We start from the raw sequence: 25,597 nt of genomic DNA on the forward strand, positions 1-25,597 counted from the left end.
GAGATCACCAAGCCCTGTTGCTTGAGAGACCATACGTAGTCCAAAATGTAGAAGAGTGAAATGCTAGGGAGGTGGAAAACGGCTAGCCGTGCTCCGCAGTTCCAACAACCGACACGGGCGGTAAGAAGGAACTGAGGAGCGGGCGGGCCAGCAGGGGTATATATCAAGTGCCATACCGGCGCCACTCCAGGGGGCGACCTGCTGGCCCACCAAGTGTTGCTAGGGTAAAAAGTCTCCGACGAACTTGCACGTGGCGCGCGCACACCTAATTGGAATGGATATGAGCAAGCACTCAAAGAAGAACTTATGCTTTCCACCAATAGAAGTTGGTCGTTAGAATATATTGCCTCACCCATCTCTCTCTCATATCCTCCATCTACAACAATTTACTAGTACAATCTTCTTAGTAAAGAAAGTAGTGCTGATTAATCATAATTGCATTTGTACAGAAATCATGTAATGAGGCACCTGATTTCAATCCACAGAGGTTGAGATTGCCTCACCAAATAGTATTTAAATAACTTTAAACTATGGCTGTCAAGCGACTAAAAAAATTAATCTCGATTAATCTCATGATTTAAAAGATTAATTGCACAATTAATTGCACTGTTATCAATAGAATACCATTTATTTAAATATTTTTGATGTTTTCTACATTTTCAAATATATTGATTTCAATTTCAACATAAAATACAAAGTATACAGTGCTCACTATATATTTTTTATTACAAGTGTTTGCACTGTAAAAAAAATTGTATTTCAGTTCATCTAATACAAGTACTGTAGTGCAATCTCTTTATCATAAAAGTTGAATTTACAAATGTAGAATTATGTACCAAAAAAAACTGCATTCAAAAATAAAACAATGTAAAATTTTAGAGCCTGCAAGTCCACTCAGTCCTACTTTTTGTTCAGCAAATCACTCAGACAAACAAGTTTGTTTTCATTTGCAGGAGATAATGCTGCCCTCTTCTTCTTCACAATGTCACGTGAAAGTGAGGACAGGTGTTCAAGTGGCACCGTTTTAGCTGGCATCACAAGATATTTATGTGCCAGATGCACTAAAGATTCATATGTCCCGTCATGTTTCAACCACCATTCCAGGGGACATGCATGCATGCTGATAAAGGGTTCTGCTCGATAACAGTGCAAAACAGTGTGCACCAATGCACATCTGTTTTCATCATCTGAGTCAGATGCCACCAGCAGAAGGCTGACTTTCTCTTTTTGGTGGTTCGGGTTCTGTAGTTTACACATCAGACTGTTGCTCTTTTAAGACTTCTGAAAGCATGTTTCATACCTCGTCCCTCTCAGATTTTGGAATGCGCTTCAGCTGTCTTTAGAAATCTCACATTGGTATCTTCTTTGCGTTTTGTCAAATCTGCAGTGAAATTGTTCTTAAAACATGTACTGGGTCATCATCTGACACTCCTATTACATTAAATATGTGTCAGAATGTGGGTAAAACAGAGCAGGGGACATATAGATATCTGTTACTGTAGTAATGACTAGAATAAGTTTTCCTTGTCACTTGAATGCTCTTAATAGTCTAGAACCTATTTCTGTTTTTTAAAAAAATACTTCTAATCTCCTACACACACACACACCCTTTTTTTTTTTTGGTAAACTTTCACTCTATAAACCTGCGTAAGAAGACATTGGAGAAACTTGCAGAAAGTTGAACATGTTTGATTGCAAGCAACAGGCTGTTTTCTCTTTCAGGATCCAAAAATGTATGTACAGACAGTGTTGGATGTCCATAAGAAATATAATGCTCTAGTCATGTCTGCTTTCAACAATGATGCTGGCTTTGTGGCTGCACTGGATAAGGTAATGTATGTTTAATGTCTGTGGTAACCATTAGATCACTCTGATTTAGGGGATTTCCAAAACTTTGACTTTCTTGTATAATTTGCAGGCTTGTGGTCGATTTATAAATAATAATGCAGTGACAAAAATGGCTCAGTCATCCAGTAAATCTCCAGAGTTGCTGGCACGATATTGTGATTCCTTGCTAAAGAAAAGGTATGTTTTACAGGGAAAGTTAAAAATTAGTTTTCTAGTGGGTTTTTTTGGTTTAAAAAATTAGTTGTTATAGTTGTGAAGTGAAATTACACATTGCATCTTTAGAAATATATTTGTTGTGAAATACTTAATTCAAGCAAAAAAGATAATGCAGTAATTGCTTGAAAAGTCTCTATAAAAAGTTGAATAGGAACGTGTTTGAAAAACATTGTTTTCCAAAGAAAATTCCATATTGCACTTAAGTTTCAGTTCACAAGTCGTGAATCTAGACTGTAACAGTATTCATAAGCTATGAATAATAAATTTGCTCAGTAATGCACTTCTTTGACTGCAGCTCAAAGAATCCAGAAGAAGCAGAGCTAGAAGATACACTCAATCAAGTGGTAAGATTCTTAAATAGAGTTTTCTTCTACATAAACTTTTACATTTTATAATAATTTTAAGGTCATCAAGGAGGTTGCAGGTCATGTGCAGTCAACACCTTTTTATTCTGTGTATTTCATTGCTTAAAGCTTTTGGTAACGTTTTTAAAAAATGTTGCCAAAGTCTTTAAAAAAAACCAAAAAACAAAAAACCAACCAAACAAAAAAAACCTTCAATCAATAGTATAGCTCAGAAAGCTGAACAGAATCAACATTCTCTTTAATGTGTATTATGGTGTAAAACCATTTTATCTCTTCTGAACAATTTCAGAAGGTTAACATGTAAAAAAAAAAAAAAAAGACTTAATTTACATTTCTTAAATAATTGACACTAAAATGTATGATACTTTTAATGAAGTTAAAAATTGGATTTGATAAAAATTTTCAGGTGTGTTCCTTTTGTAAAAAGGTTTTTTGGCTTTTCCAGATGGTTGTATTCAAGTACATTGAAGACAAAGATGTGTTTCAAAAATTCTATGCTAAAATGCTGGCAAAGAGACTGGTACACCAGAACAGTGCTAGTGATGATGCTGAAGCAAGCATGATCTCCAAACTCAAGGTAAGTCTTCCTTTTCTCAGCGTATGTCTATCCAGCGGGTGGCGATCGGTTTATCGGGGATCGATATATCGTGTCTCATTTAGACGCGATATATCGATCCCTGAAAGCTCTCTGGTCGACTCCGGAACTCTACCGGGGTGAGTGGCGGTAGCGGAGTCGACAGGGGGAGCCACAGCCGTCGATCCCGCGCTGTGAGGACAGGGAAGTAAGTCGAAATAAGATACTTTGACTTCAGCTACACTATTCCTGTAGCTGAAGTTGCATATCTTACATCGACCCCGCCCCCTAGTGTAGACCAGGCCTTAGCACTGGCTAGGGAGGCACTGTTACTTTCCACGCACACCGATGCATATATGCATTTTTTGGTCAGAAAAATGCAAAATGTAAAGTTCACAAGTCTTTTGACCCCATGGCTTTGCAGTCAGTATGTCTTGCTTTGGAATGAGATCTTTAAGCAGGCCTGCTACCCAAGCAAACAACTGCTGAAACAGCTCCCCAGTCTGCCACTTTTTTCAATAACCCTGAATACTGCCTTAAGAACAGTTGATTTTTTTCTGTGTTGCAATTTGACATCGGCAATAAGCGAAAGAATCATTAATCAATATAGCTGAGTTCATAATTTTTTTGCATAACTGTGCTGCTGTTTACAACAATCTTGCCAAAGCTTGCTTGTATGCAGTTCTTTGAAGGGGGAATAAAATGTCAGTAACTTTTCGTTCTCAAAATTGTTATAAAGGGCTACCAAGTAGACCAGACGTTGAGACTGGTAGATTTTCATGACAGTGTTTCCTGGCTGATTTATTTTAATTTTTAAAATGTTGATCTCACATTTTTGGTGGCAGAACAGCTATAGAAAAAGCAGTTAAAATAACACGACTTGTCTAAATGGGTTCAGAACTTTGAGTGATTTTTGGACATGCAGGAAATAGGTTGTGATATGTTCCTCCAGCAAAATTGATTCCAGTCAAAAAAAAAAAAAAAAAAAACCAAACTCTTCTTGTTCTGTTTGTTCTCCCCGTGTCAAAATACATGGTCTTTCAGACAAAGCTGTGCTCTTTAATTACAGCAAGCTTGTGGTTTTGAGTACACCTCTAAACTTCAGAGGATGTTCCAAGACATTGGTGTAAGCAAGGACTTGAACGAGCAATTTAAAAAGCACTTGACAAATTCAGAACCATTAGATTGTAAGTATAAATTTAATATAACCTTTCTCTTAAAAGCTGAGTTATTGTTAAATTAGCCACACCTTCCCTTAATTGTAGAGATGCAAGGGGAAATGACCAGATGTTGAATGAGGGATGTATTTGATTCATATAGCATGCCACTTAAAGCTAAAGTTATTAAAACTTCAGCTTGGATAGACTTTTTTTGGGTCTGTTCACTGTCTTCAAACAGCACCTCATGCTTCCTGATAGGGACAGGTTCCTTTTAGTTTCACAGATCACAGTGGGGTTAGCTGTTACAGAGAGAGGATTCAACATAGTGTATCCTCCTCTGCTAAAAGTGAAGCCTGGTGTTTTTGTTAAATGTTTTTTCCTTTGACCAAAATCATTGCTTAAACAGGGAGACTTGTAGGAATAGTACTGCAAAACTACAGGTCTTCCCTTAGCTCAGTATTTAGTTCTGTTGCTTTGAAATCAGAGACCTCTGAATCTGAGTTTCTTCTTGATAGAGTTATCACTTGGTTTTTACTTAATTACATTCCATGTTATGCAAGGCCCACTTCAGGTTTTATATAATTTTATTTTATAATACATAATGTATTCACTTCTGCCTTGCATCTCAGAGTCTTTCTGTGCTGCACAAAAAAGTCTCAGACCTCAGGTCAGCAGAGCTAAAAATAGAATGTATATGTTCCTACTAGTTCTGGAGCCTGGACTCTGAAATCCACACCTCCTTGCTGGGTCTCAGCGCCTGGGCTCCAACCTGAATGAGAGCGTCTACGCAGGAGCACCAGAATCTGCCTAAAAGTGGGGGGGCCAAATGGCACCCACTCCATGGCTCCATCCCCTGCTCCGCTTCTTTCTTCTGAGGCCCTGCCCCCCATGCACTTATCTCTGCCCTGTCGCTCATCCTCAAGGCAGGTAAAAAGTGATGGGGCCATGGCCACCTCAAAGCTCCCGCTTCCAGTGCCCCTGTGGCTGCACTTCTGTTTTTATCCCTGTAGCATTAGTCCCACAAGCCTGAGTCAGTTGACCTGAACTCTTGAGACTCGCTGTTGGGTTTTTTTTTTGCCCCATTATACATGCACTCTGAGTCTCAAAAGCAATTGACAAACATAAATTTGCCACTTGTGTTTTTGCCAATAGCAGATTTTTTAATTAAATGGTTATGCATTAATTTTGAAAATGTTCCTTTTGGAAAAGAGAAAATAAAAGCTAACAGGGTAATGAATGAGATTAAATGCATGCAAATATCAGGGAATTGTGACTTAGATTCTGAGTAAGTACACATCTGACCTCTCAACCCTATCTTTGCCTCACACAGTGTCTTTAATTTTAACAGTATGTTTTATAAATAGTAATACTTACCCATTGTCTTTTGATATTAGTGTCATCACCATGTCAGGTGAGGCAACACAGAAACCTCTCCTGTTTGAGCTGACCTCTCCCAAACAGCACATTGACAGGTCCGTAATACCAAAGGGGAGATAGCTTTTAGCCTGTTAATCTATGTACGTTTCTTTTCCAGTGGATTTCAGTATACAGGTTCTCAGTTCTGGATCATGGCCCTTTCAACAGTCCTGCACATTTGCTCTACCTTCTGAGGTGAGGTGATAAGCTTTTTAATCTTCTATTAAATAAACTAAAGTTTCAGTTTAAATTTTTCTCAAAGATGACCTAAAATGAATTCCCAAGTGTTTTCTGACATAAAATGTCATGACTTGAACATTTTTGCCTCCGTTAAAGGTGACCTGCAAAGGATTTATTCAAATAAAAAAAACCTAGATTTTAATCTCTTGTTTTATGGTGTATAAAGAGAGCCTGAAATATTTATTCCTGCTTATTTTTTTTATTTTCGAAGTATCAGAAATGTCAAGTCTTGTCTTTCCTAATGGTGCTGGAGGACCTCCCAAGGAGAAAGTCTGAGATGTGTAATTCTTCTTTGTTACCCATAGAGCACTCGTAATCTTTAAACAAGATGGCCTTCCTCCAGAATGTTCAGTAGTCATTAAAATAAAATGGGTGTATGCTTTTAAAGCTCTTTGTTTTTATTAAGAAACTTTGACCCTCTCAGTTACTCAGCTTTCATTCTGTTGATTCTTGAGATGACATGACTGCTTTTCCAGTCACTCTGGTCCTCAGGCTAGATAAGACCTGAATTTCTAACTTAACAAATGAGTAGGGGAGGAGAAGTGGGGGGGAAAGGAAATGACCTTTAAGGCCCTCCTTAAAACTTTGCAAAGGAACAAAAGAGCAATAAGCTTGTTTTCTTTTCCTTTCCATATGGCATTTAAAGTGAAGTTGATCATAAAAGGAAACTCATATCCAAGTCTGAATAACCTTTTTTAAAATTTTCTATCTGGGCCCCCCTGGAAATGACTTGTTAACATATAGCATGGTCTGGATTGAATTACACACTGTAGATTCAAATACACTTCAAAGTGTGAAAATGCAGTGATGTTTTTCTTTTTATTTATTTTTTTTATACAGTTGGAGCGCAGTTATCAGAGATTTACAGCTTTTTATGCCAGTCGTCATAGTGGAAGAAAATTGACTTGGTTGTATCAGCTATCCAAAGGGGAACTGGTTACCAACTGTTTCAAAAATAGATACACATTACAGGTAAGAATAACCTTGTATTAGTGGAAAGGTTTAGTGAATAATTCACTAGTCTAAACATTTTTGTGATGAGTTCTTCCAAGCTGTTATGTAGAGGGACCTTGCTGTTGGAAGTCCCTGACTTGATCTGTTTTTTGGTATATGTCAGACAAAATATGTATGTAATTCTGTGTATTGGGGAGAAAAGTTTCAGAATAAATACTTCACGTATCTTCAAAATAAGAGGCAAGCCTTCACAAGCATCCCTACAATAGCAAAACATCAGTGCACAATTGTGGAGAAAAAATTAGGAAATATATTTTAGCTCTAAACTTCGGAGGTGGTTAAACAGTGAGAAGGAAAATCATGTAAAAATTATGCATATCACTGCATTTCCTTTTAAAGTGTTTAAGGGCCAGATTTTCCGAAGAGTTCTGCACCCACTTAGACATAAAAAATAAAGTAGGCAGATTTTAAAGTGCTCAAAACCTTGAAAGGCTGCCTTTGAAAATCCTTCCCACTTCATTTTAGTGCCTAAATAGGTGCTGAGCTTTTTTGAAAATCTGGCCTTAAAAGTTTTTCCATTGCTTTTTTTCAAGAAGCTTTCCAGCTTGTCTTAATCCTTGTGTGCCAGCAGTCCCGAGGTATCCATTGTAAGAAGATAAATTGTATTTTAAAAAAAGTGAGATCAGTGGGTTAAGAGTTTTATAACCCCACTACCTATTTTATACTCCTTTTTAAAATGGCTGAGTACTCACTTTCTCCCAAAGTTATTCGGTATGGTGTAAGCTTCTGGTTTCCGGGGAGGGACTAAATCTGACTTAGATTCTGTCCTGAATTAAACGGTGACTACCTATGTCAACACACAAACAGCCTAATATAAATATAGGGTACGTTCAGCTCTATTTTGTACTTGTCTGAACACCTGAAACAAAGTGAGTAAACGCCATATAATGGGAGTTGACGTTAGCATTTTAAATTCATTTAATAATTTCTGTAATTCTCTAAGGCTATGTCTACATTACAAGTTTGGGATGTGATTCCCCTGCTCATGTATACATATTCTGCTAGCTCTCATCCAGTAGCAGTGTCGCTGCAGTAGCATGGGTAGTGGCAGTGGAGGGCAAGGTTCAGCCCACTGTTTCAGGCATGTGTGTACTTGGCACGGATCAGCTGTGCCTCTGCTGTTCATGCTGTAATGGCTGCACTGCTATTTATACTTGCACCAGCTGCATGAGAGCTAGCATGAGTATCTGGACACTTGCAGGGAAATCAGATTCCTAGGTCATAGTGTTAGACCCCAAAACGTGTGTGTATTGCGCCTGGCCACTCTGAAAAACATTTATGCACATTGCTTAACTCACGTGAGTAATCCAGTTGACTTTAAAACTACGTGTGTGCATAACTGTGTGTGGGATCAGGTCTTTTATCTGAGTATCTAAAATAAATTGAGACTTTTGCCTTCTCAAATACCTTACTCAGACTATTGAACTTATGCATTTAATGTACATTTATATTGTTAATACTACTGGTGATAAACTTGAACAAACCGTAGGTGTGTTTATGAACTACAGGGTACTTACCCATAGGCCTTGATGAAATTATTCTCATCTACAGTTGTATGTAAAATGTTTCTAATGTCATGTAGTGAAATCCAATAGTCAGTGTCTAGGTTTTACATTAAGGATAAAATGGAAAATACTTATAATTGGGTAACAAATTGAGGGGGAATATTTTGAAATCAGAAAATGTATGGGTAAAAAGAGAGCTACAGTTTTGTCACCACGATACACGGAAGGAACTGTCTGCAAGTAGTTCAACTGGTCACAGTCTTAAGATTTGTATTTAAAGCATACTGGAACGTTGGTAATACAAAGGTGGGTGCATGCGAAATATCTTACAGAGAGACTTGCTGCATTGCGTAATGATTCCATTTAAGGTTCTGGGTGTGAAGATTTATCTCCCATTTTAAATAGCAAATCATATGTTTTATTGGCAGTTCCATGAAGCTCTTTAAAGAGCGTAATATGAAAATGTGAGCCTAATTTTTCAGTTCTCAGTTATCGTTCACACGTACAACTCTCATTGACGTTTGTGTTGTGTAGACATATCTGAAGGCATGAATATGTCTCACTGTTTTTAGTTGTGCTGCAAACATTATGCCTATTTGTTTTCTCATTGTATTTAGGCATAGAGGAAAATTTATTCAGACTCTTTCCAAAAAAGTCCTTAGCTCCCATTTTTTAAAAATAGTACATCTTTGAGAACTAGATTTTTGCTTAAACATCCATTTGAATGCTGTTTAATAGCAGAGAAGAAATGGTGGGCTTGGATACGAAGGATCATTTAAAAGTACCGTACTTTACATATTCACTTTTTTAAAGCGATGAATCTTTCAAATTGAGTATTATGAACCCTTTTTTTTTGCCTAGCCATAACTGTTTAATCTATCAGACTTCATCAAGGTTTCAGTTTAGTTTGGGTGGGGGAGTGTTTGTGTGTCTCTGTGTTTGTGTTCATGATTGGTGAATTTTCCAAGGCAGTCAAGTTCAAATTCACATTCAAGTTATGCATATTTTCACTTAGATTTTATATTTGGCCTTTCTTTTCTTTTTTGGGGGTCTGGAAGGCATCAACGTTCCAGATGGCTATCCTACTACAGTACAACACAGAAGACGCCTATACTGTTCAACAGCTGACAGACAGTACTCAGATAAAAATGGTAGTGTCTTAATTATGTATTGTATTACACTAGTTTTATGTTACCTCTGCAATGTGTTGTCTCTTTTCATGGGGTTCAGCACACTTATTGCTGTCCTGAAAAGGGGAGCAGGAGGTGAGATCCCTTTGACTCAAATGTTAGTTTTTGTTCTTGCAGTAGCAGTTGTTGCTGCTTTGTTGGTCAACTTACCTTCCTGTTCAGTTTCCAGTAATCATAACGTCTTCTAGGTTTTATTTCTGAGGTTTCTAGCAAATCTTGAAGTGTAGAAACTCTCTCACTGATCACTATGCTGAATCCTTTAGAATTATATTACTCTGTGCCTCCCTCCTTTGCTGCTGTAATTAGTCATTGGTTTTCTAGTGCATGTATTTTTATTTTAAAACTTCTGTTTTGGGAAAGGTGAGGGTCTCCCTTTATTATCAGGTTCCTAGAATTTCCCATCTGTTTGATATCCTGAAAGATTAAGAACATGAACACGTTGAGAATATAGGTGCATTGGCTAAGTGTGTGTTTTACTTGGAGAGGCAGTTCGCTACTGTTTCTTCAAAAGCAGACTCTGTACCTCAACTGTTAAAAACCAGGTGTGTGTCTTTTGAATAGGCTCGTGTGAGGTCTTCTAAGGCATGTCGGGGGAAAATCATTATCCATGGTCAGCAAACTTAAGTGACCTGCCGAAGAGAGAATAAATCTGCGAATACAAATTAGAGTTTTGGATGCTTCATAGAAAATTCGTAGGTGGTGTCCGCATTGGGGAATTGCCTCTGTTATGGACATTGTCAGACACCAATGTAGCTGCACCCATTGCAAACCCATAGTTGTAAACAGATAAAGCTGCTATTTGCATGGATGGAGCATCCATCTGCTTCAAACTGAGTTCACTTTCAGCAGGGAAAATAGCAGCTTCCATGTCTATACAGGAGATATACACTGGTGCGGCTTCCTCAGGGACTGGCCTCCAGTGTTTGTAATCGAAAAAAAGCCCCAGTGTAGATAAGGTCTGAAAAATATTCAGACATCTGCCATGGTGGACTTTCTGAGTTCTTACTCAGCATGAATGTAATAGTCTTCGGATAGATGCTTTGCTGCATGTCAGCACCATTTAGTGGGGAAAAGAATCATTAAAGGGGTAATTGGAAAGAACTGTTCTTTGAAATTGGCCTGTTTGAGGAACCTCAGAGTAGTCTGGCACAAGAAAAGGGAAAATCTATATTGGGTTCATGCTAAAGTGGAATTCTTTGTCTTTAATACTCTAAAATGAAAAGTTGTTAATATTTCCCATAAGCTTCTGTGGTATTTCTCAATTGTTAATTCACTGCCTGAATGCTCGACATTTTGTACTTTTGCAAGTTTTGTGTACCTGTTGGTGATTTTTTTCAGTTCTGCTTGCAGTTCGTATTTTTGTAGCTATGAAAAATGAAATTTGAATACTTCCAGTATGCAGGACCTTTCAGTTGAATAGTATGCAGAGCCTTTCAATTATTTTGTTATAACTCAATGTCAAAATTCAGTGGACATTTGAAAGAAAAATGTATTTTAAGTTTGCATTGATAATTTCTCCTGTAACTTGTAGGATATCTTGGCACAAGTTCTACAGATCTTACTGAAGTCAAAGTTATTGGTAAGTTCTTTTGCTTTCTTGCATATTTAATTTACAGAAAAACATTATAGCAAATATGTAATAATTTTTTTGTTTCTTGTAGGTTTTGGAAGATGAAAATGCAAATGTGGATGAGGTGGAATTGAAGCCAGATACCTTAATAAAACTCTATCTTGGTTACAAAAAGTAAGAAAAAATCTAATAGTATAAACCAGTTGTGTATAAATGGTAACAATCTGTTACTCTGAAGCTCCTGCTATTTATAGTGTCACTTTAGCAATGCTATAGCTATGGTTGAGCAAGCATTCTAATGGGTCTATAAAGCAAACGGAATGGCACTCACCAGCAGTATCAGTAAACATACTCTCACATCTTCAACTCTTGATTCTTGCTAGTCACTGGGGCACAGTAAAATCTGGTTTAATTTAGTTAGACTTTGATCACATAGACACATTTGGCTGGCGTGCCATCACTGCGTTTTTTTCCCATTGGTCCTGACTTACACATGCCAAGTAAATAAATTACATTTAAAGGGGTCTTATTCATTTAAAAAAAAAGACAAAAACACCAAATCCAAAGTTTTAAGCTCCTGGCCATTAAAAACAGCCGCTGAAAAAAATCATTATGCTTTAGAGATTTTGAGCTCTTAAGTGCCTTAAAAACTAAGATTCTCTTTGCAGTGTCTTTCTGTTAGCTCTTGTTATTTCAGTGCCATTTTTATAGCTATATGTCTCAAACTACTTACAGCACAGTAGCGTTGTGTGCTTAGCTGAAGGGTAGGCCTAATCTCAGTTATGTATTTCATACTGATGATGATGGTTTATTTAAGAAACCTTTTAGTGTAGCGCATGTAACTTTATCCACATTCTATTAAATAAACCACCTTTTGTGTGAAATGAAATAACTGAAATGAATTAAATTTTTATTTAGAAATCCTCCCTTGTATTTAATCTTTTTCCTTTCTTCCATATCTCAGCTAGAGGGTTGTTCCAAACAAACTAGAGGGCTGAGTATTCTCTCTAACAAGAATTCATAAACATTATATTATTTGGTGTTGGCAACACTGATGTTATTGTTATGCTTTGTCTAGAAGTAACCTCATATTTACATGTAATTGTAGCCATATCAGATTTACAAATTCTATAGTCTAGTGTTCTGAAATAATGTTACTTATTTTAAATGTGGAATGGTAATAACTAGCAATGTGATCAGCAGATAACATGGTCATCCTTGTTCAGTGTTCTTTAACACTGGGTATATTTCCATCTGTTTTGCTTTATTTAATATAATGTTCGCTATCTTTTTTTATACTCTCCTTTACAAATCAACCACTTCTTTTGTTTGAATTTCAAAACAGTTAAATTGGTAAAATTCTGTTTTCAACAGTGCAGTGGATTCACAGGAACGTTTATAAATATGGCTTATTTGAAAAATATCAAACTGCAATATTGGTTTTTTGGGGTCAGGATTTATACCAATCTTCAAAAAACATACAAATGTGTAATTGCAACAATATCTATACTTGAGACAAATTAATTAACATTATTATGAGGGAAAAAATCCAAAATTCATTCTCTCCTCACTAGGATCAGAATGTAATAACTTACTGACTTTTCTCCTAAATGTTGTAATTCCCTGTTGTCCCATGTGTACGCTCATAGAATTGGAGTGCAGCATCAATTGCATTTCTCTCTCACTAGAGGCAACACTCCAAATGAGGCCAAAAGTCTGTGGGATAACTAATTGCAGTTGATCTGGTAAATAAACAATAATCCAAACTGTTCACAGCTTGTTCTTGAGGAAGATTAAATGGTAAATTTTCAAAATTCTGCTTTTAAAAGTAACTTACAAGCCTCATTTTCAATGAGACTTAGAGTACCCAAGTGACTCTTGAAAATAGGGTTTTGGCTCTTTTGAAAATGTTATTCTGGGTTCTCAGAACAAATCTTAAGCTTTGTATGTTTTATCTTTAGGCAAATTTAATACGAATAGAAGTTTTGTTTTGAGTTTTTATTGTTAAAGTTTTTAATGTGTGAATTTTCCTGCAGTATCAAACTCTCTCTCATATGCATTGTGCTAGTAGTTGGTGAGGACCAGAAAGTGAAACTGGCATATAGAGTTGTACTGTTTAAGGCCCTGATCTGTATGGATGGACCCATAATGACTTCAGTAGGGTTTCACATGGGTGCCAGGATCTACACAGGAGTATGCAATTGCAGTTTTGGGTCCCATGCTAAGTAAAATGTAAATAGTGAACAAATACGAATGGTAAAAATAAATGAACTTTAGAATTGAGTAATGCAGATAAATCTTTTTTTCTCCCCTAGATATAAGTTCCTTTTAAGTTTTAAAGTCTGTACTCCGTTGGCAGTCAAATGCACAAGTAGTTTTTATTATCCTTTTGTGATCATAATTCCAGTGTTTCAAGCATTATATTTTATCTTAGTTATTTTTAAAACAAAACCATAATTTGAGATCTATTTTGGTTTTCTACTTAAAAGAAGACTCAAAACTTAATCTAAATGTTCAGGTTCTCCCAATTTAAGTGTGTGCTTTTGTACCAGGATTTGTCCAAACGTGGGACTATTCGCATGTCACTAAATAAGAAAAGCTGTGTTGGGAGCAAATGGGAGGAATTTGTTCTTTTTGTAGATCTGGAAATGGACGGGGCAATCAGATATTCCTAACTTTCCACTCAAATTTTTTTTTTGAAATTAGGCTAATTATTTACTTAACTTCCCTTTCCTGGCAGCAAAAAATTGAGGGTAAACATCAATGTGCCAATGAAGACTGAGCAGAAGCAGGAGCAGGAAACTACACACAAAAATATAGAGGAAGACAGGAAACTACTGATTCAGGTGGGTTGGATAGTAGTGAGATGAGATCAACCATGTGCCATTGTAGGCAATCTGCGACTGCTAGTACCATATATCCCCAACTGCCGGAGATAGGACACTAAATGGCTCTGGGTTACTGCAGTGAATTCTTTGCCAGGTGTCTGGCTGGTGGGTCTTGCCCACATACTCAGGATCTAATTGATGGCCATATTTGGACTCAGGAAGGAGTTTTCCCCCAGGTCATATTGGTAGAGACCTCGGGTGGGGAGTTGCCTTCCTCTGCAGCATGGAACATGGGTCAGTTGCTGGTTTAGCTAGACAAAATGGTGGATTCTTTTAACATGAAGTCTTTAAATCATGATTTGAGGACTTCAGTAACTCAGCCAGAGGTTAGGTGCATTACAGGAGTGGGTGGGTCAGGTCCTGTGGCCTGTGGTATGCAGGAGGTCAGACTAAATGATCACAGTGGTACCATCTGGCCTTAGTCTATGAGTCTGAATATACTTTAGCCCATGAACTAAATCTCATAACTCTTCAATACTTTTCATGAAAATATTGCAGAATCTTGCTTTTCTATATTTATGCCTAAAAGAACACAATAATGTGATATTCCTGGGTGAAACAAAAGACACATAACAGGATTTTCAGATATATAGCTTTTATGCGTAGAACATGTAGGGGGCTGGCTTTTCATTGTTGCTGACATTGAACAGAATAGTAAGGAGTGTTTAGGTCCCGGGGATTCAGACACTGATTTTGTTGGACATCTAGATGAGATGTAAACTTCAGAATGTTGTTCAGATTTAGATGATCACAGTGGAGTTGGCTTGTATTGTACCAACTGTCACTCCAAATCCACCAGCAGAGGAAAAAGTTGCATTGGCGCTAAGTGTGAGCCTCATTTTGAAGTGAAATAGATTAATTCAATAGGCTGCTTGTCTGACAGTGTTCTGGCTGATGTTGCCATTGATGTCCATTACTAAGCCTGGCTTATGCAAAGCCATTTGTAATCATGTAGATTCTTACGTGCCTAAGAACAGGCTTATGGTGAGTGTTGACTGTTTTAATCAGACACTCTGAAAGTTCTCGGTAAGAACTCTGTGTGTATTACGCATTGCCTCTCGTTGCCCCACTGGTCAATGCTTTCGTCCCCCTTTTCGTTAGCAGATACCAGCCACTGGTAGAGGCATGATAAAGCTCTGAAGACAGTGTTTCCCAAACAGCAAGTCACAGGAAGGTGCTAGATGAGTTGTGAGCCTGGTGCAGAGAGGCCCCCAAGGGGGAGTGTGTGTTGGAGAGTGAGCCTACTGCTCAGGGGTGACTCTTTTGTCCTGTAGGACTGGGCCCAGCTCCAGGTGTTGCCATCTGGTGAAACGCTGCTTTCCCTAATTTGGCTCAGCCACCCCTCTGTTATGACAGAGGAGAGGCTGGGCCAAACCTGAGCAGCTCTGTGACCCCATATGTTACGTTGCAATCCTATGGTTGCCAACTATCTAATTGCACAAACCGAAACACCATTGCCCTGCCCCTCCCTCCCTCTGTCACTTGCTCTCCCCCCCCTCACTCACTTTCACTGGGCTGAGGGGTTTGGAGTGTGGGAGGGGGTTCCAGGCCGAGCCGGGGGTTGGGGTTGGGCTCTGGGAGGGAGTTTGGGGTGCATGGAGCAATGCTTGCCTTGGGCAGCTCCTGAAAGTGACCAACACACCCTCTAACAGCGGCTCCTAGGTGGGGAGGGCAGGGGTCTCCATGCACTGCCTCTGCCCGCAGGCACTGCTCCCACGGTTCCCATCTGCACTTGAGGTGTGCAGAACCAACCAGCCCCGCTTTCCCCCCCGGGGTCGCAGGTACGTGCCATCCGCTTCTGAGAGCGGCGCAGTGCCAGAGTAGGCAGGGAGCTGTAGCCCCGCTGTGCCTCTGGACTTAATCTCCCGGTTTGGCATCAGTAGCCTCTGGGAGATCGGGTCTGATTCCAGGAGACTCTCGGCTAAACGGGGAAGGTTGGTAACCCTATGCAATCCCCATAGGGAGGAGCCGCTACTGTGCTGCACTGAGACAAGGTCATGGTTGCAGTGGAGAGTGCTGCTGTGAGTGGTTGGTTGGTGTCCTTGGCTGGGTGAGGAGGAGGAGGACAATGGCCTATGATTTTGCTCCCACCCTCCCCCAACAAATTTGGACCCTGGAGGGGTCTCAGAAGGAGACAAAATGGAGTTGCTAGGTTGTCTTAGTGAAAAGTTTGGGAACCACTGGCTTGATCCAGAATGGCAAATTGTATCTTCCTAAGAAGGTCTATTTCTACTTTGCTATTTAGGCTGCTATTGTGAGAATTATGAAAATGAGAAAGGTTCTAAAACACCAGCAGTTGCTTGGAGAAGTTCTAACTCAGCTGTCCTCGAGATTCAAACCACGAGTTCCAGTAATTAAGGTACGTCAGAACAGCAATAATGGATCTTAATTGTTTTAAACAAGCGTCTGAGTTAATGGACTGCTTTTAGAAAGATTAAAGAAATAAGTTATTGAGCTATTAAACTTTTAAGTAGGAAACATTTAATTATTCTCTTATAGTTTCTCCAAGTATTTTGGTATGGTGAGGCTAAATAATAAGAGTTCATCATGTGCCAATAAGCATACTGGAGTGTGAATTGTAAAATAATCATACAGTTGTCAGAATAAAGGAACCAGATACATCTTAGTTTAATTATTTTATTGCTCACTTACAGAATAATAATGTTTATTAGTCTCCCAGGGAACTGACTGTCTCAAGTCACCTTTATTCCATTGAATGATGTTTGTGAGTGGCCTCTTCTGGGCATGGTCAAAACTGTAGAGTAAATTGCCATAGTTTAAATGGCCTGTTATTTATGCCATTTCCCTGCTAAATAGTTTTAATGCTAGTATTCAGGAGAAGTCTTTTAAAATATCTGTTTCAAAGTGCCTGCCTGGGGTTTGTTTTATGAAACGCACTCCCTGCCTTTCCACGTCTCCCCTACAGAAATGCATTGACATTCTGATTGAGAAGGAGTACTTGGAGCGTGTGGATGGTGAGAAGGACACCTACAGTTACTTGGCTTAGCATTTTTATTAGCAGTTGTCTGACTGTGTGAGATGCTCAGCAAATAGTTATGTGATGGAAAGAATGAAAACAACTGAACTTCATAGCGGCCAGTCTGCTGCCGTTTGGACCTCCCTTTTTAATAACTGAGACCAGGACTCCCATCAGCCAGTCTCAGATTTACATCGGAACTGCTCAGGATTGATACATTTCAAGAATGTAAATATGGACACCAATGCCATTTAACCTAATTTAAGAACAGAGAGGAATCAAACCCTTCTCCACTAAGGGTTGCATGCTACTGCATTTAAATCAATACATTGGCTATATGATAAATAGCTGCCCCCACAGGCGGCACTTAGAAATGTCGGCAGCACTTTGAGAGCGAGTCTGAATGGACCTATGTGTAATCTGCTATGAAAAACCATTTGTATAGTGTGTTTCATTTTTTAATGTGATAAATAAAAAAAATTAAAAGATTTCTGTACAAGTTGCATTTGGTTTTATTGTTTTAAGTAAGTTTCACTACTTTCTAAATGTAAATAAAAGGTATAATGATTATGAAAGCTACAGTAATTTGTTAGTTTTGCTTTCTTTCCTTTCCCTGTGATTCAAGCAAAACACATCATTGGATTGAAAAATCGTTCTGTAGTTGTGGCTTTTGGGGGGAGAAGTGTGCACTGAATTTAAGATAAATAGCAGATACTTGGAAGATATGCAACAATCTTTTGGCATTTGAGTTTCAGACTCTCTCAAAATGGATACAACAGAAACTAAATTCATCTACTTATGCTGTCAGGTAATATTTTTGGCCAAGATTAATCATGTCACTTTTAGGAATAGCATAGTGATACATTTTGGATGCACATTCCCACAGACAAAACTATTATTAAATTAGGTATTTAATGGGAATAAATGCTTTAGTTTTGAATCTGGGGATGTGTGTTGGTAACATTTAGCAAAATCTTTTTTCCTCTTGGAATAAGAGGACTATAGTTCTAACATCTACAGCATTGTTTCTTTAAACTTACGTAATCTCCTGGCTGTGGAAGCCTGATTAAAATGCAATACAGCCAAAACCTTGTTTTCTAATGGTGGGAGTTCTGTACTCACTATCTCTACAAATGGAAAATAAATTCTTGCCCTTAGTATGTGTTTCCAAGTCCTCATTGTGAGCAGAAGCTCCATCTTGATTTTTTGGGTGCACCTTCTGCACTCGGCAATGTAGACACACCATAGCGTTGTTTTCTTAGCAATAACCATTGCTTCACAGCGCTTATGGGAAGCGAAGAAAGGTGGCTAACAAAGATGTGTCAGGAGATTGTCTTGACAACTCTGCATCTTCTAGATTTGAAGCATTTAGAGGGGATAAAACTGTTCTGGTTTTGCTTTGTCGAAAGCACTGCTGCTTTGCCCTAGTGAAGGCTTAACAAAAATGTGCCAGATAAAGAAGAAAAAGTGGCAAAAATGACTATACCTTAGTGAATTGTGCAGAGCTGTTACAAGTGAGCTAAAATTGTCTTGTATCACAACTATCTCTAAGATGTGCACATGCTGCTACTAAGCCTATGTCAACACTGCAGTCTGCCCTTACAATAAAACAAACCCTGGTGTGAGGTGGTGAATGCCATTTGTAGTTGAGGAATGTTCTCTGGTTATTTTTTTTGCCAGGTTTAAAGTGTTGCATTTTTGATGCACTGACTTGTTTGCAGGCCATGGAGTGGAAGTATGTGGTGGTTGTTTTGGGTTAGGCTCATTCAAAAATGTTTCTGGAGAACAGTCAGCACTTTAGTCCTTCTTCCAACTAGAAATGGAGGGGGGAGAAAATGCTTACAATGCCAGAAATAACAGGAGTACTTGTGGCACCTTAGAGACTAACAAATTTATTTCAGCATGAGCTTCCATGAGCTAGAGCTCACTTCTTCAGATGCATAGAATGGAACACACAGACAAGAGATATTTATACATACAGAGAACATGAAAAGGTGGAAGTATGCATACCAACAGGAAGAGTCTAATCAATTGAGATGACCTATTGTCTGTCAGCAGGAGAAAAAAAAACTTTTGAAGTGATAATTAAGATGACCCATAGAAGGTGAGAGGAGAACTTAACGTATTCAATTAGTGTAATGACCCAACCATTCCCAGTCTCTGTTTAGGCCTGAGTTAATTGTGGCTAATTTGCATATTAATTCAAGTTCAGCAGTCTCTCTTTGGAACCTGTTTTTGAAGGTTTTTTGTTGCAAAATTGCCACCTTCAAGTCTGTCACTGCGTGGTTAAAGTGTTCTCCCACTGGTTTTTGAATGTTATGATTCCTGATGTCAGATTTGTGTCCATTTTATTCTTTGGTGAAACCGGACCGTCTCTTCGCAAACGTACATGGCAGAGGGGCATTGCTGGCACATATCACGTTGGTAGATGTGCAGGTGAATGAGCCCCTGTGGTTGCTGTGAACTCTGCCCTGTATACTGAGTTTTCAAAGAGAAAGTGGCTTAGTTCAAAGTGTAAATTGTTCTGCTATGGCTTACCAAGCTCCTTGTTCAAACTGCAGTCTGTGTAGATCAACTGGGTTATGATACACTGGTCATGTAGTTTTTACACAAGGGTAGACAAAGGGATGGGAGTGCTCTGGCCCAACAAATGGAAGCAGAAGAAAAAATCAAGTTGAGCTAGCAGATGGATTTATAGCCACTTTCTGAAATGGCCTGTGGAGAACCCAAGTTAACAGATCAGCAATTACCCATTTCAGCTAAACCTCCTAAAGTACAGGGTGGTAATAGGTATATGGAGTCTTCAGTATAGGCTGGATGTAGGCTTGCAGGCCAGCGTGGCTGCTGTTTCTCCTGAGTCTTTTTTCAGTATCAATGAACGCTTGGTTTCTGCTGGAGCTTTTGAAAAAATATCCCAAGATGGTGGAAGTTGTTCCAGGAGTCAGCCAGAGCCCCATGGAAGTTAACGTTAGACAACTTGTAGTTGCGAGTACTGTGGGGTAGTGCTGCCATTACAGCACTTGCCTTCTAATGGCACCTGTTTGGGAACGCCCCAGTGGTGGCTGTCAGAGAGGTTTATAGGGCAGATGTTGCAGGAGTGTGAGATCAAGGTGGTTAGTACACAAAAGATCACTGTGAAATATACAGTGGGGTTTGAGAACTGTGCTCCCATCTGGCATATGACTAATACCCAGTGTGTAACTTCTTGTAGTAAAATTCATATACTGAGCCCATCTACTCTGTGAAAGTTTATCCTTGCCCTTGTCTGCACTTTTGAGTGATACGGCTCTGGCAGCTGTTGTGCATCAAAAGCAGACACCTAATGCCAAGGGTTGGTATCATAGTTGCCAACTTTTCTGTGGTAAATTAGCTTGATTTTTAGTTTAGTGTGAGTCAGGGATTGACTTGTTTTGAAATGGGATAAGCACCCTAAGAACCCCAACACTCTGATTAGATCCCTCAGGGTACAGCTTAGGACTGTGGTAGGCCTACAAGCCCAATTTGTGTTTTTCCACAGGGTTGGCAATAGCAGCTCTTGCAACTGGAGAAAGGACAGAATAAAACATAGTATACTGATAGTTTTTGACTTTCCTTTAAGGTTTCATTTTGAACCTTATTGAAATGTCAACTTTTGTAGCAAGTTACTGACAAGATCAATATATTTAGATTTAATCATTTTCCAGTGGAAAACTGTTCCCTTGCAAACTTGATGGCTGTGCAGTAGTAAATCAGCCAGGATCAGCTAGGACTATTCTAAAAAAAACAAGCCAATTCAGACTTGCAAGTAGGAGGATGCTGAGGCCAATGGGCTCTAGTGTACAATATACGCTAAAACAGGGGTTCTCATGCCTCTGGGGATACATCAACTCATCTAGATATGTGCCTGGTTTTTCAACAGGCTACATAAAAAGCACTAGGGAAGTCAATAGAAATAATGACTTGTTTATATACTATACACTAAAGTGGAAGTACAATTAATTTATCTTATTAATGAGAAAGTAAGCAATTTTTTAATAGCCTACTGAGACATGTATTGTGATTTTGTGAGCAAGTAGTTTAAGTGAGGTGTAGCTTGGGGGTATGCAAGATAAATCAGCCTCCTGAAAGGGGTACAGTAGTCTGAAAAAGTTGAGAGCCACTGCCCTGAAGCACTAGGTCAGAGTGAAGGACACTGTGCCATACTTACAACTTTTTCCCTTTAGCCTGAATTAAGGCTACTTTAGTTCTTGCCTTAATTCACTTCCAAACTACACCTCTGTGGAGACTGTTAAAGTAATACTCTTCAAATACACACCTTTATTTAAGATGGACTAACTTAGCTGAATGTCACTCAGGGCAATTAAGTTGCCCCCACATACAGTTTGGAGAAAGGGTCTATGCCTGCCCCAATATAAAGATGACTAACTTGGCCTTAAAGCCCCGATTTGTTTTTGCATTTTCCTGTGCTTCCTGCTCAGCTAATGGTGTGAAAGTCCCACACAAGGTAAAAGCAGCAACAAGTGATTTTAAGTGCACTGTGTACCCTCAAGTGATTTACTTTATATACCAAAGTTTTTTAAACTGCCTAGAACCACCATTATAGCTAAAATACACTCAAAAATGAAGAAGTTCAAGTATCCTTTATTCAAGGTTGAAAAATGTACCACACCACATTATTGCAAAAGTTCATTGGTACAAAAAACTTTGCAGCTGGTGAGAAGGCAATAAAAAGTTGATTTTGAAATTGACTATAAATTACTGTTACAGTACTTTGCAAATTCAGAATTTCAAATTGCATCATTTCTAAAATTGCCCACAGTACTAGAAAATTCCTGGAGATAAGGCAGCTGTTCAAAAGTAGAGGTAGCTGATATCAAGGGATTTCCATTTCTCTTTCAATGCCTACGTATTTCAGTGCATCAGCCTGGCTGTATCTGAGGGGGAAAAGAGACAACTTTATTAATCTTGTATTTGATATGTATCATCATCAGTAACTTACTTCAAGAGGCATTTAAGGTGCTGAACCTCTCAAAGATACTGGGAACTAAGGCTAAACACAATTCTGTTGCTTTTGTGCCCTTACATTTAAGTTGCTGCTCTAGAAGAAAACATAGGAACAACCTTAGTGGTGGTGGTAGAGTGCAGTAGCATTGAGAGAGCCCAATTCAGGTTAAAACAGACTTTGGGGTAGAAATCAGTATGCAGCAGCTTGGAGGAATTTCATTTAACTGAAATATAATGCTTATTTTGGAGGGTTTTTTTTTTTTAATTTAAATTTTCAGTGGGGGGGCCGTAAAGAGGAGGAACAATAATACCACATAGTTTGAGTATCAACATGAACTGTCAACATCACAAAGCAAAGCTCTAAACAGTTATCTTGAAATCAAACAAGTTCTCAAGCAGCACTTTTCTCCCTTTGACGGAAATGTTTTTTCACTAGTTTGTGTATGTACAGCGAAATGACGTTTACTGAAATTTGCCAATAAAAATCAACCCCTTCCAAGGCTAAATAAAAATTGATCATGAATAAATTAGAGGTTCCTAACCATCAGGAGTGAAACAGCCTTGCACTAATTTGACAAGTATATAAACAGGACAGAGGGTGGGTTGCCTGTTATAGCAGGGGACTGAACTCGATGACCCAGGAAGTTTGTTCCAGTTTTGTGTTCCCCTGAATGGCAATCACAGTAGGCCAGATTTTTAAAGCTACTCAAGCTACTTTAAGTCACTTTTGGATACAGCACTTGGCTGTTGAAATCACTTAGGCATTGCTCTGTTTAGTGTTGCAAAGCCTAACTATCTTAAAAAATCTGGCCCAGTGTGCAGTCAGCACTAGACAACGAATGGAGCAGCTGTTTGCTCCACATGTGTGTTTACAAGAGGAGACGAGCCTAATCTATACTAGAAAAGCACCAATGTTGTATTTTGCTTGGGTGTGCGTGGCGGGGGGGGGGGAGGTGGAATCAATCACAAGCAGTTATGCCAGTATAAAAATGTCTCAATCAATCACCCCTGACAGATTTTACTGTGTAGATCTGGTCTTTTGTAATTGGCAAACTTGGGTATGTTATTTGGAGAAAAAAATACATAAAGTTTAGATAGTTGTCTCTTCCATACATAGGGGGATAGTCCTCCCTATAAAGCCCTGGGCTTCAAGGTTGCAATGTTCTGACTAGCCGCTTTAATTAGACTGTGCCTATGAGTTTCAGAGCCAGAAGTGCCCCAAGTGCATTGCTTTCTCTTTCACCAGCAAAATCCCAGTACTGAGAGATGAAGACAACTGCTGGCATAAGCAATCTGCTGCGACCCAAAGACGAATTTCAGTAAAAGGGGAGGTATCTAGATACATTATCAAATCTCAGATATTAAAGATTCAATGAGACAAAAAAATCAGGCTTGGCTGCAGTGGCCCTAGAATGAAGATCTTGCTACAATTTACCAACCTGTAGTCAAAAAACAGCTCTTCACCAGTCTGAATGGCTCTCTTAGCAAATATACCTATTCTGTGATCTCCATTAACCATCATAACTGTTTAAAAAAAAAGAGAGAGAAAGTAAGTATACAGTCAGGGTCTTTCTTAGCTCACATTAGAAGGATTTACACATTCTGCCACCACAAACATGTATTCAACATTCTACAATAATGATGTTTCATGTATTGTTAGACTAACCCTAGATTAATTGTTTCTGGTATTACCTTTTGCATAGCAGTTGGGATTTACTGAATGGTTTGCAAATCGGATTTTGTTACCCTTGCGTGTTGCATCAACCACAAAATCTAGAAGAGAATGTAAGCAGTTAGAATAGGTTTCCTCTAAAGAGCTTTCTAAGCACATCTGAGAAAATGCTGTACAGCACACAGCCTACTTTATGCACCTGCCAGGTTATAACTTTAGTGTGTTCAGCTTCACACGTGAAAGTCATTTTGAAAAACCTTCTCCGATGTTAAATTTTCTTCAGGAAAGGCTAACAAGTTGCTATATTAAAATATCATGGCGCCGTAGTTAAACAACATTCTAAACTTCCTAGAACTGATGTTTCCACCTGCTGAGAATCTTTACACATTCCATCTCCTGCCCAAATGATGTTTCTAAATTAGATGGATCTCTTCTTTCTTTCCAGGTCTACAAGCTCTTTAAACTCTACATGCACGAGGCCCCCCAGGTGAGATAAGCAGGAATCACCTACTCTGAGAATCCCACCCAGCCATAGAAGTGAGCATGGGCACTCAGCAGTGGCAGAACTTAGGTTGTTTTGTTCATGCCACCTGCACAAATTTAGGTGCCTGTGGGTTAGGTGGCAGCTAAATTGAGGTTTTGAAAATCTTAGTTGTGTCAATTAGAATGGATAGCTAGACATACATACCATTATTCAGATTGAATAGAAAGCTGCACATGTACTTGTCATATACCTTCCCTCTTCTATCTGCCTCATCCTGAGAAATAATCTGCAAGAAATATTGCATATTAAAAAAGGCCACTTATTTTTCAGCTGGTAATGGAAATAGCTTACAGCCTCAAGCATGCTCCACATCTAAAGCCCATCGTAACTGGCATCCTAACTTTTCCCATTCTGGAATGAAATTTATACGGCAAGTGGAATTAAGACAGGGAAAACTAACACTACAGCTAAGGCTGACAAGTGGTCTTAGACTAGGCTGTTCTGTGGGTGGATACAAAGACCATGACTGCAAGACTAATAAAAGTCTACAGCTGTCATCTTGGAGACATTTTCAATTCAGCCAATATGAAGTTACATTAACTAGGGCTCTCTTATTTAGTAGCCCAAAACAGCACCATCAGTTCAGCCTAGAAGGAAGACATACAGATTTTATAATTCTGTTTCTCTAAAGATATATAAAATTTAAAAAAAATCAAAACCCAATTTTATTTAAAAAGTTTTTTTCAATTCAACCCCTTTAAAATTAATTTTGAAATAGACAATTTATATTAAAGTTTAAGCTCATCATTTACATTAAATACATAAAATAATATTAAGAAGTACATGTTTGCTGCCACATTTTAAGAAAGGTGAAACTACTGAACTGGTAGAAGTCACTGGCTAAGCATCTGGAACCAGTATGTTGAAGTGCCAAACCAGCTTTTAACATCAATAGCCTCTTCTACAGGTTCAGAGAAAATATTTTCTTTGATTCAGTTTATTCAACTAGTTCAGTTTAGTTCATTCGCAGTTGAAAAAGCAGGAAAGCTGTTTTCCTCTTCCAATCTATGAATAAAAACTAGGTGTGAGAGGATGAGATCTACTAGTTCCGAAATCTTAAAGGTCATGGCAACCAGAAGCAATCAGTACAATTCACTAACAGATAATTACTTCCTTTAGTAAATCAGTTTTAACTACAAAACATGTTTTGATAAACTTTTGGTAATTTTTTCCTCTTACATATCCAGCACACTTAAGGTAGTTTTATTTAATTGTGAAAAAAACTGAAGCTGTTTTTATGCATTTTCAATCAAATCTGAAAATAGAGCTTGATACCAAAGTTAATTATCTAGTTAAGAAGAAATGCATCTTCATTTTCTAAAAATAAAGATTAAAAATCTAAATGTAAGTTTAGCTACATAACTGCTTAAATAAGTATGTACAGCAATAGTGTATTCTCCTGGTTAGCAAAAAGAAGCACCAAGTTTAGTATAGA

At 38.4% G+C, this 25,597-nt stretch overlaps 2 protein-coding genes and 1 long non-coding RNA gene across 8 annotated transcripts in view; 1 reads left to right on the forward strand and 2 right to left on the reverse strand.

Annotated features, from left to right (window-relative positions):
• The window catches only part of CUL1 (cullin 1), a 95,254-nt gene extending 77,712 nt beyond the window's left edge, over positions 1 to 17,542 (forward strand). The window contains exons 10-22 of the mRNA XM_050937695.1: positions 1,723 to 1,830; positions 1,919 to 2,025; positions 2,360 to 2,408; positions 2,875 to 3,006; positions 4,073 to 4,190; positions 5,698 to 5,774; positions 6,660 to 6,791; positions 9,397 to 9,489; positions 11,060 to 11,107; positions 11,190 to 11,272; positions 13,839 to 13,944; positions 16,232 to 16,345; positions 16,913 to 17,542. Of these exons, the coding sequence (XP_050793652.1) occupies positions 1,723 to 1,830; positions 1,919 to 2,025; positions 2,360 to 2,408; positions 2,875 to 3,006; positions 4,073 to 4,190; positions 5,698 to 5,774; positions 6,660 to 6,791; positions 9,397 to 9,489; positions 11,060 to 11,107; positions 11,190 to 11,272; positions 13,839 to 13,944; positions 16,232 to 16,345; positions 16,913 to 16,993 (1,248 nt within the window). The 3' untranslated portion in view covers positions 16,994 to 17,542. The remainder of the gene's footprint in view (positions 1 to 1,722; positions 1,831 to 1,918; positions 2,026 to 2,359; positions 2,409 to 2,874; positions 3,007 to 4,072; positions 4,191 to 5,697; positions 5,775 to 6,659; positions 6,792 to 9,396; positions 9,490 to 11,059; positions 11,108 to 11,189; positions 11,273 to 13,838; positions 13,945 to 16,231; positions 16,346 to 16,912) is intronic.
• LOC127043773 (uncharacterized) overlaps positions 1 to 25,597 on the reverse strand; it is a 489,959-nt gene that overhangs the window by 369,515 nt on the left and 94,847 nt on the right. The window lies entirely within an intron of this gene.
• The window catches only part of EZH2 (enhancer of zeste 2 polycomb repressive complex 2 subunit), an 85,238-nt gene continuing 81,204 nt past the window's right edge, over positions 21,564 to 25,597 (reverse strand). For 5 of the 6 annotated variants that reach the window (XM_050937697.1, XM_050937696.1, XM_050937698.1 and 2 more), the window contains 4 exons: positions 24,307 to 24,388; positions 23,639 to 23,719; positions 23,386 to 23,470; positions 21,564 to 21,876 (listed from right to left, as the gene is read on the reverse strand). In XM_050937697.1, the coding sequence (XP_050793654.1) occupies positions 21,816 to 21,876; positions 23,386 to 23,470; positions 23,639 to 23,719; positions 24,307 to 24,388 (309 nt within the window). In that variant the 3' untranslated portion in view covers positions 21,564 to 21,815. Of the gene's footprint in view, positions 21,877 to 23,385; positions 23,471 to 23,638; positions 23,720 to 24,306; positions 24,389 to 24,986; positions 25,158 to 25,597 lie in introns of those variants that run through there. The other variant, XR_007772300.1, reaches the window with a different exon arrangement.

Source organism: Gopherus flavomarginatus, chromosome 2 (genome assembly GCF_025201925.1).
Source record: "Gopherus flavomarginatus isolate rGopFla2 chromosome 2, rGopFla2.mat.asm, whole genome shotgun sequence".
Classification (NCBI taxonomy): Eukaryota; Metazoa; Chordata; order Testudines; family Testudinidae; genus Gopherus; species Gopherus flavomarginatus.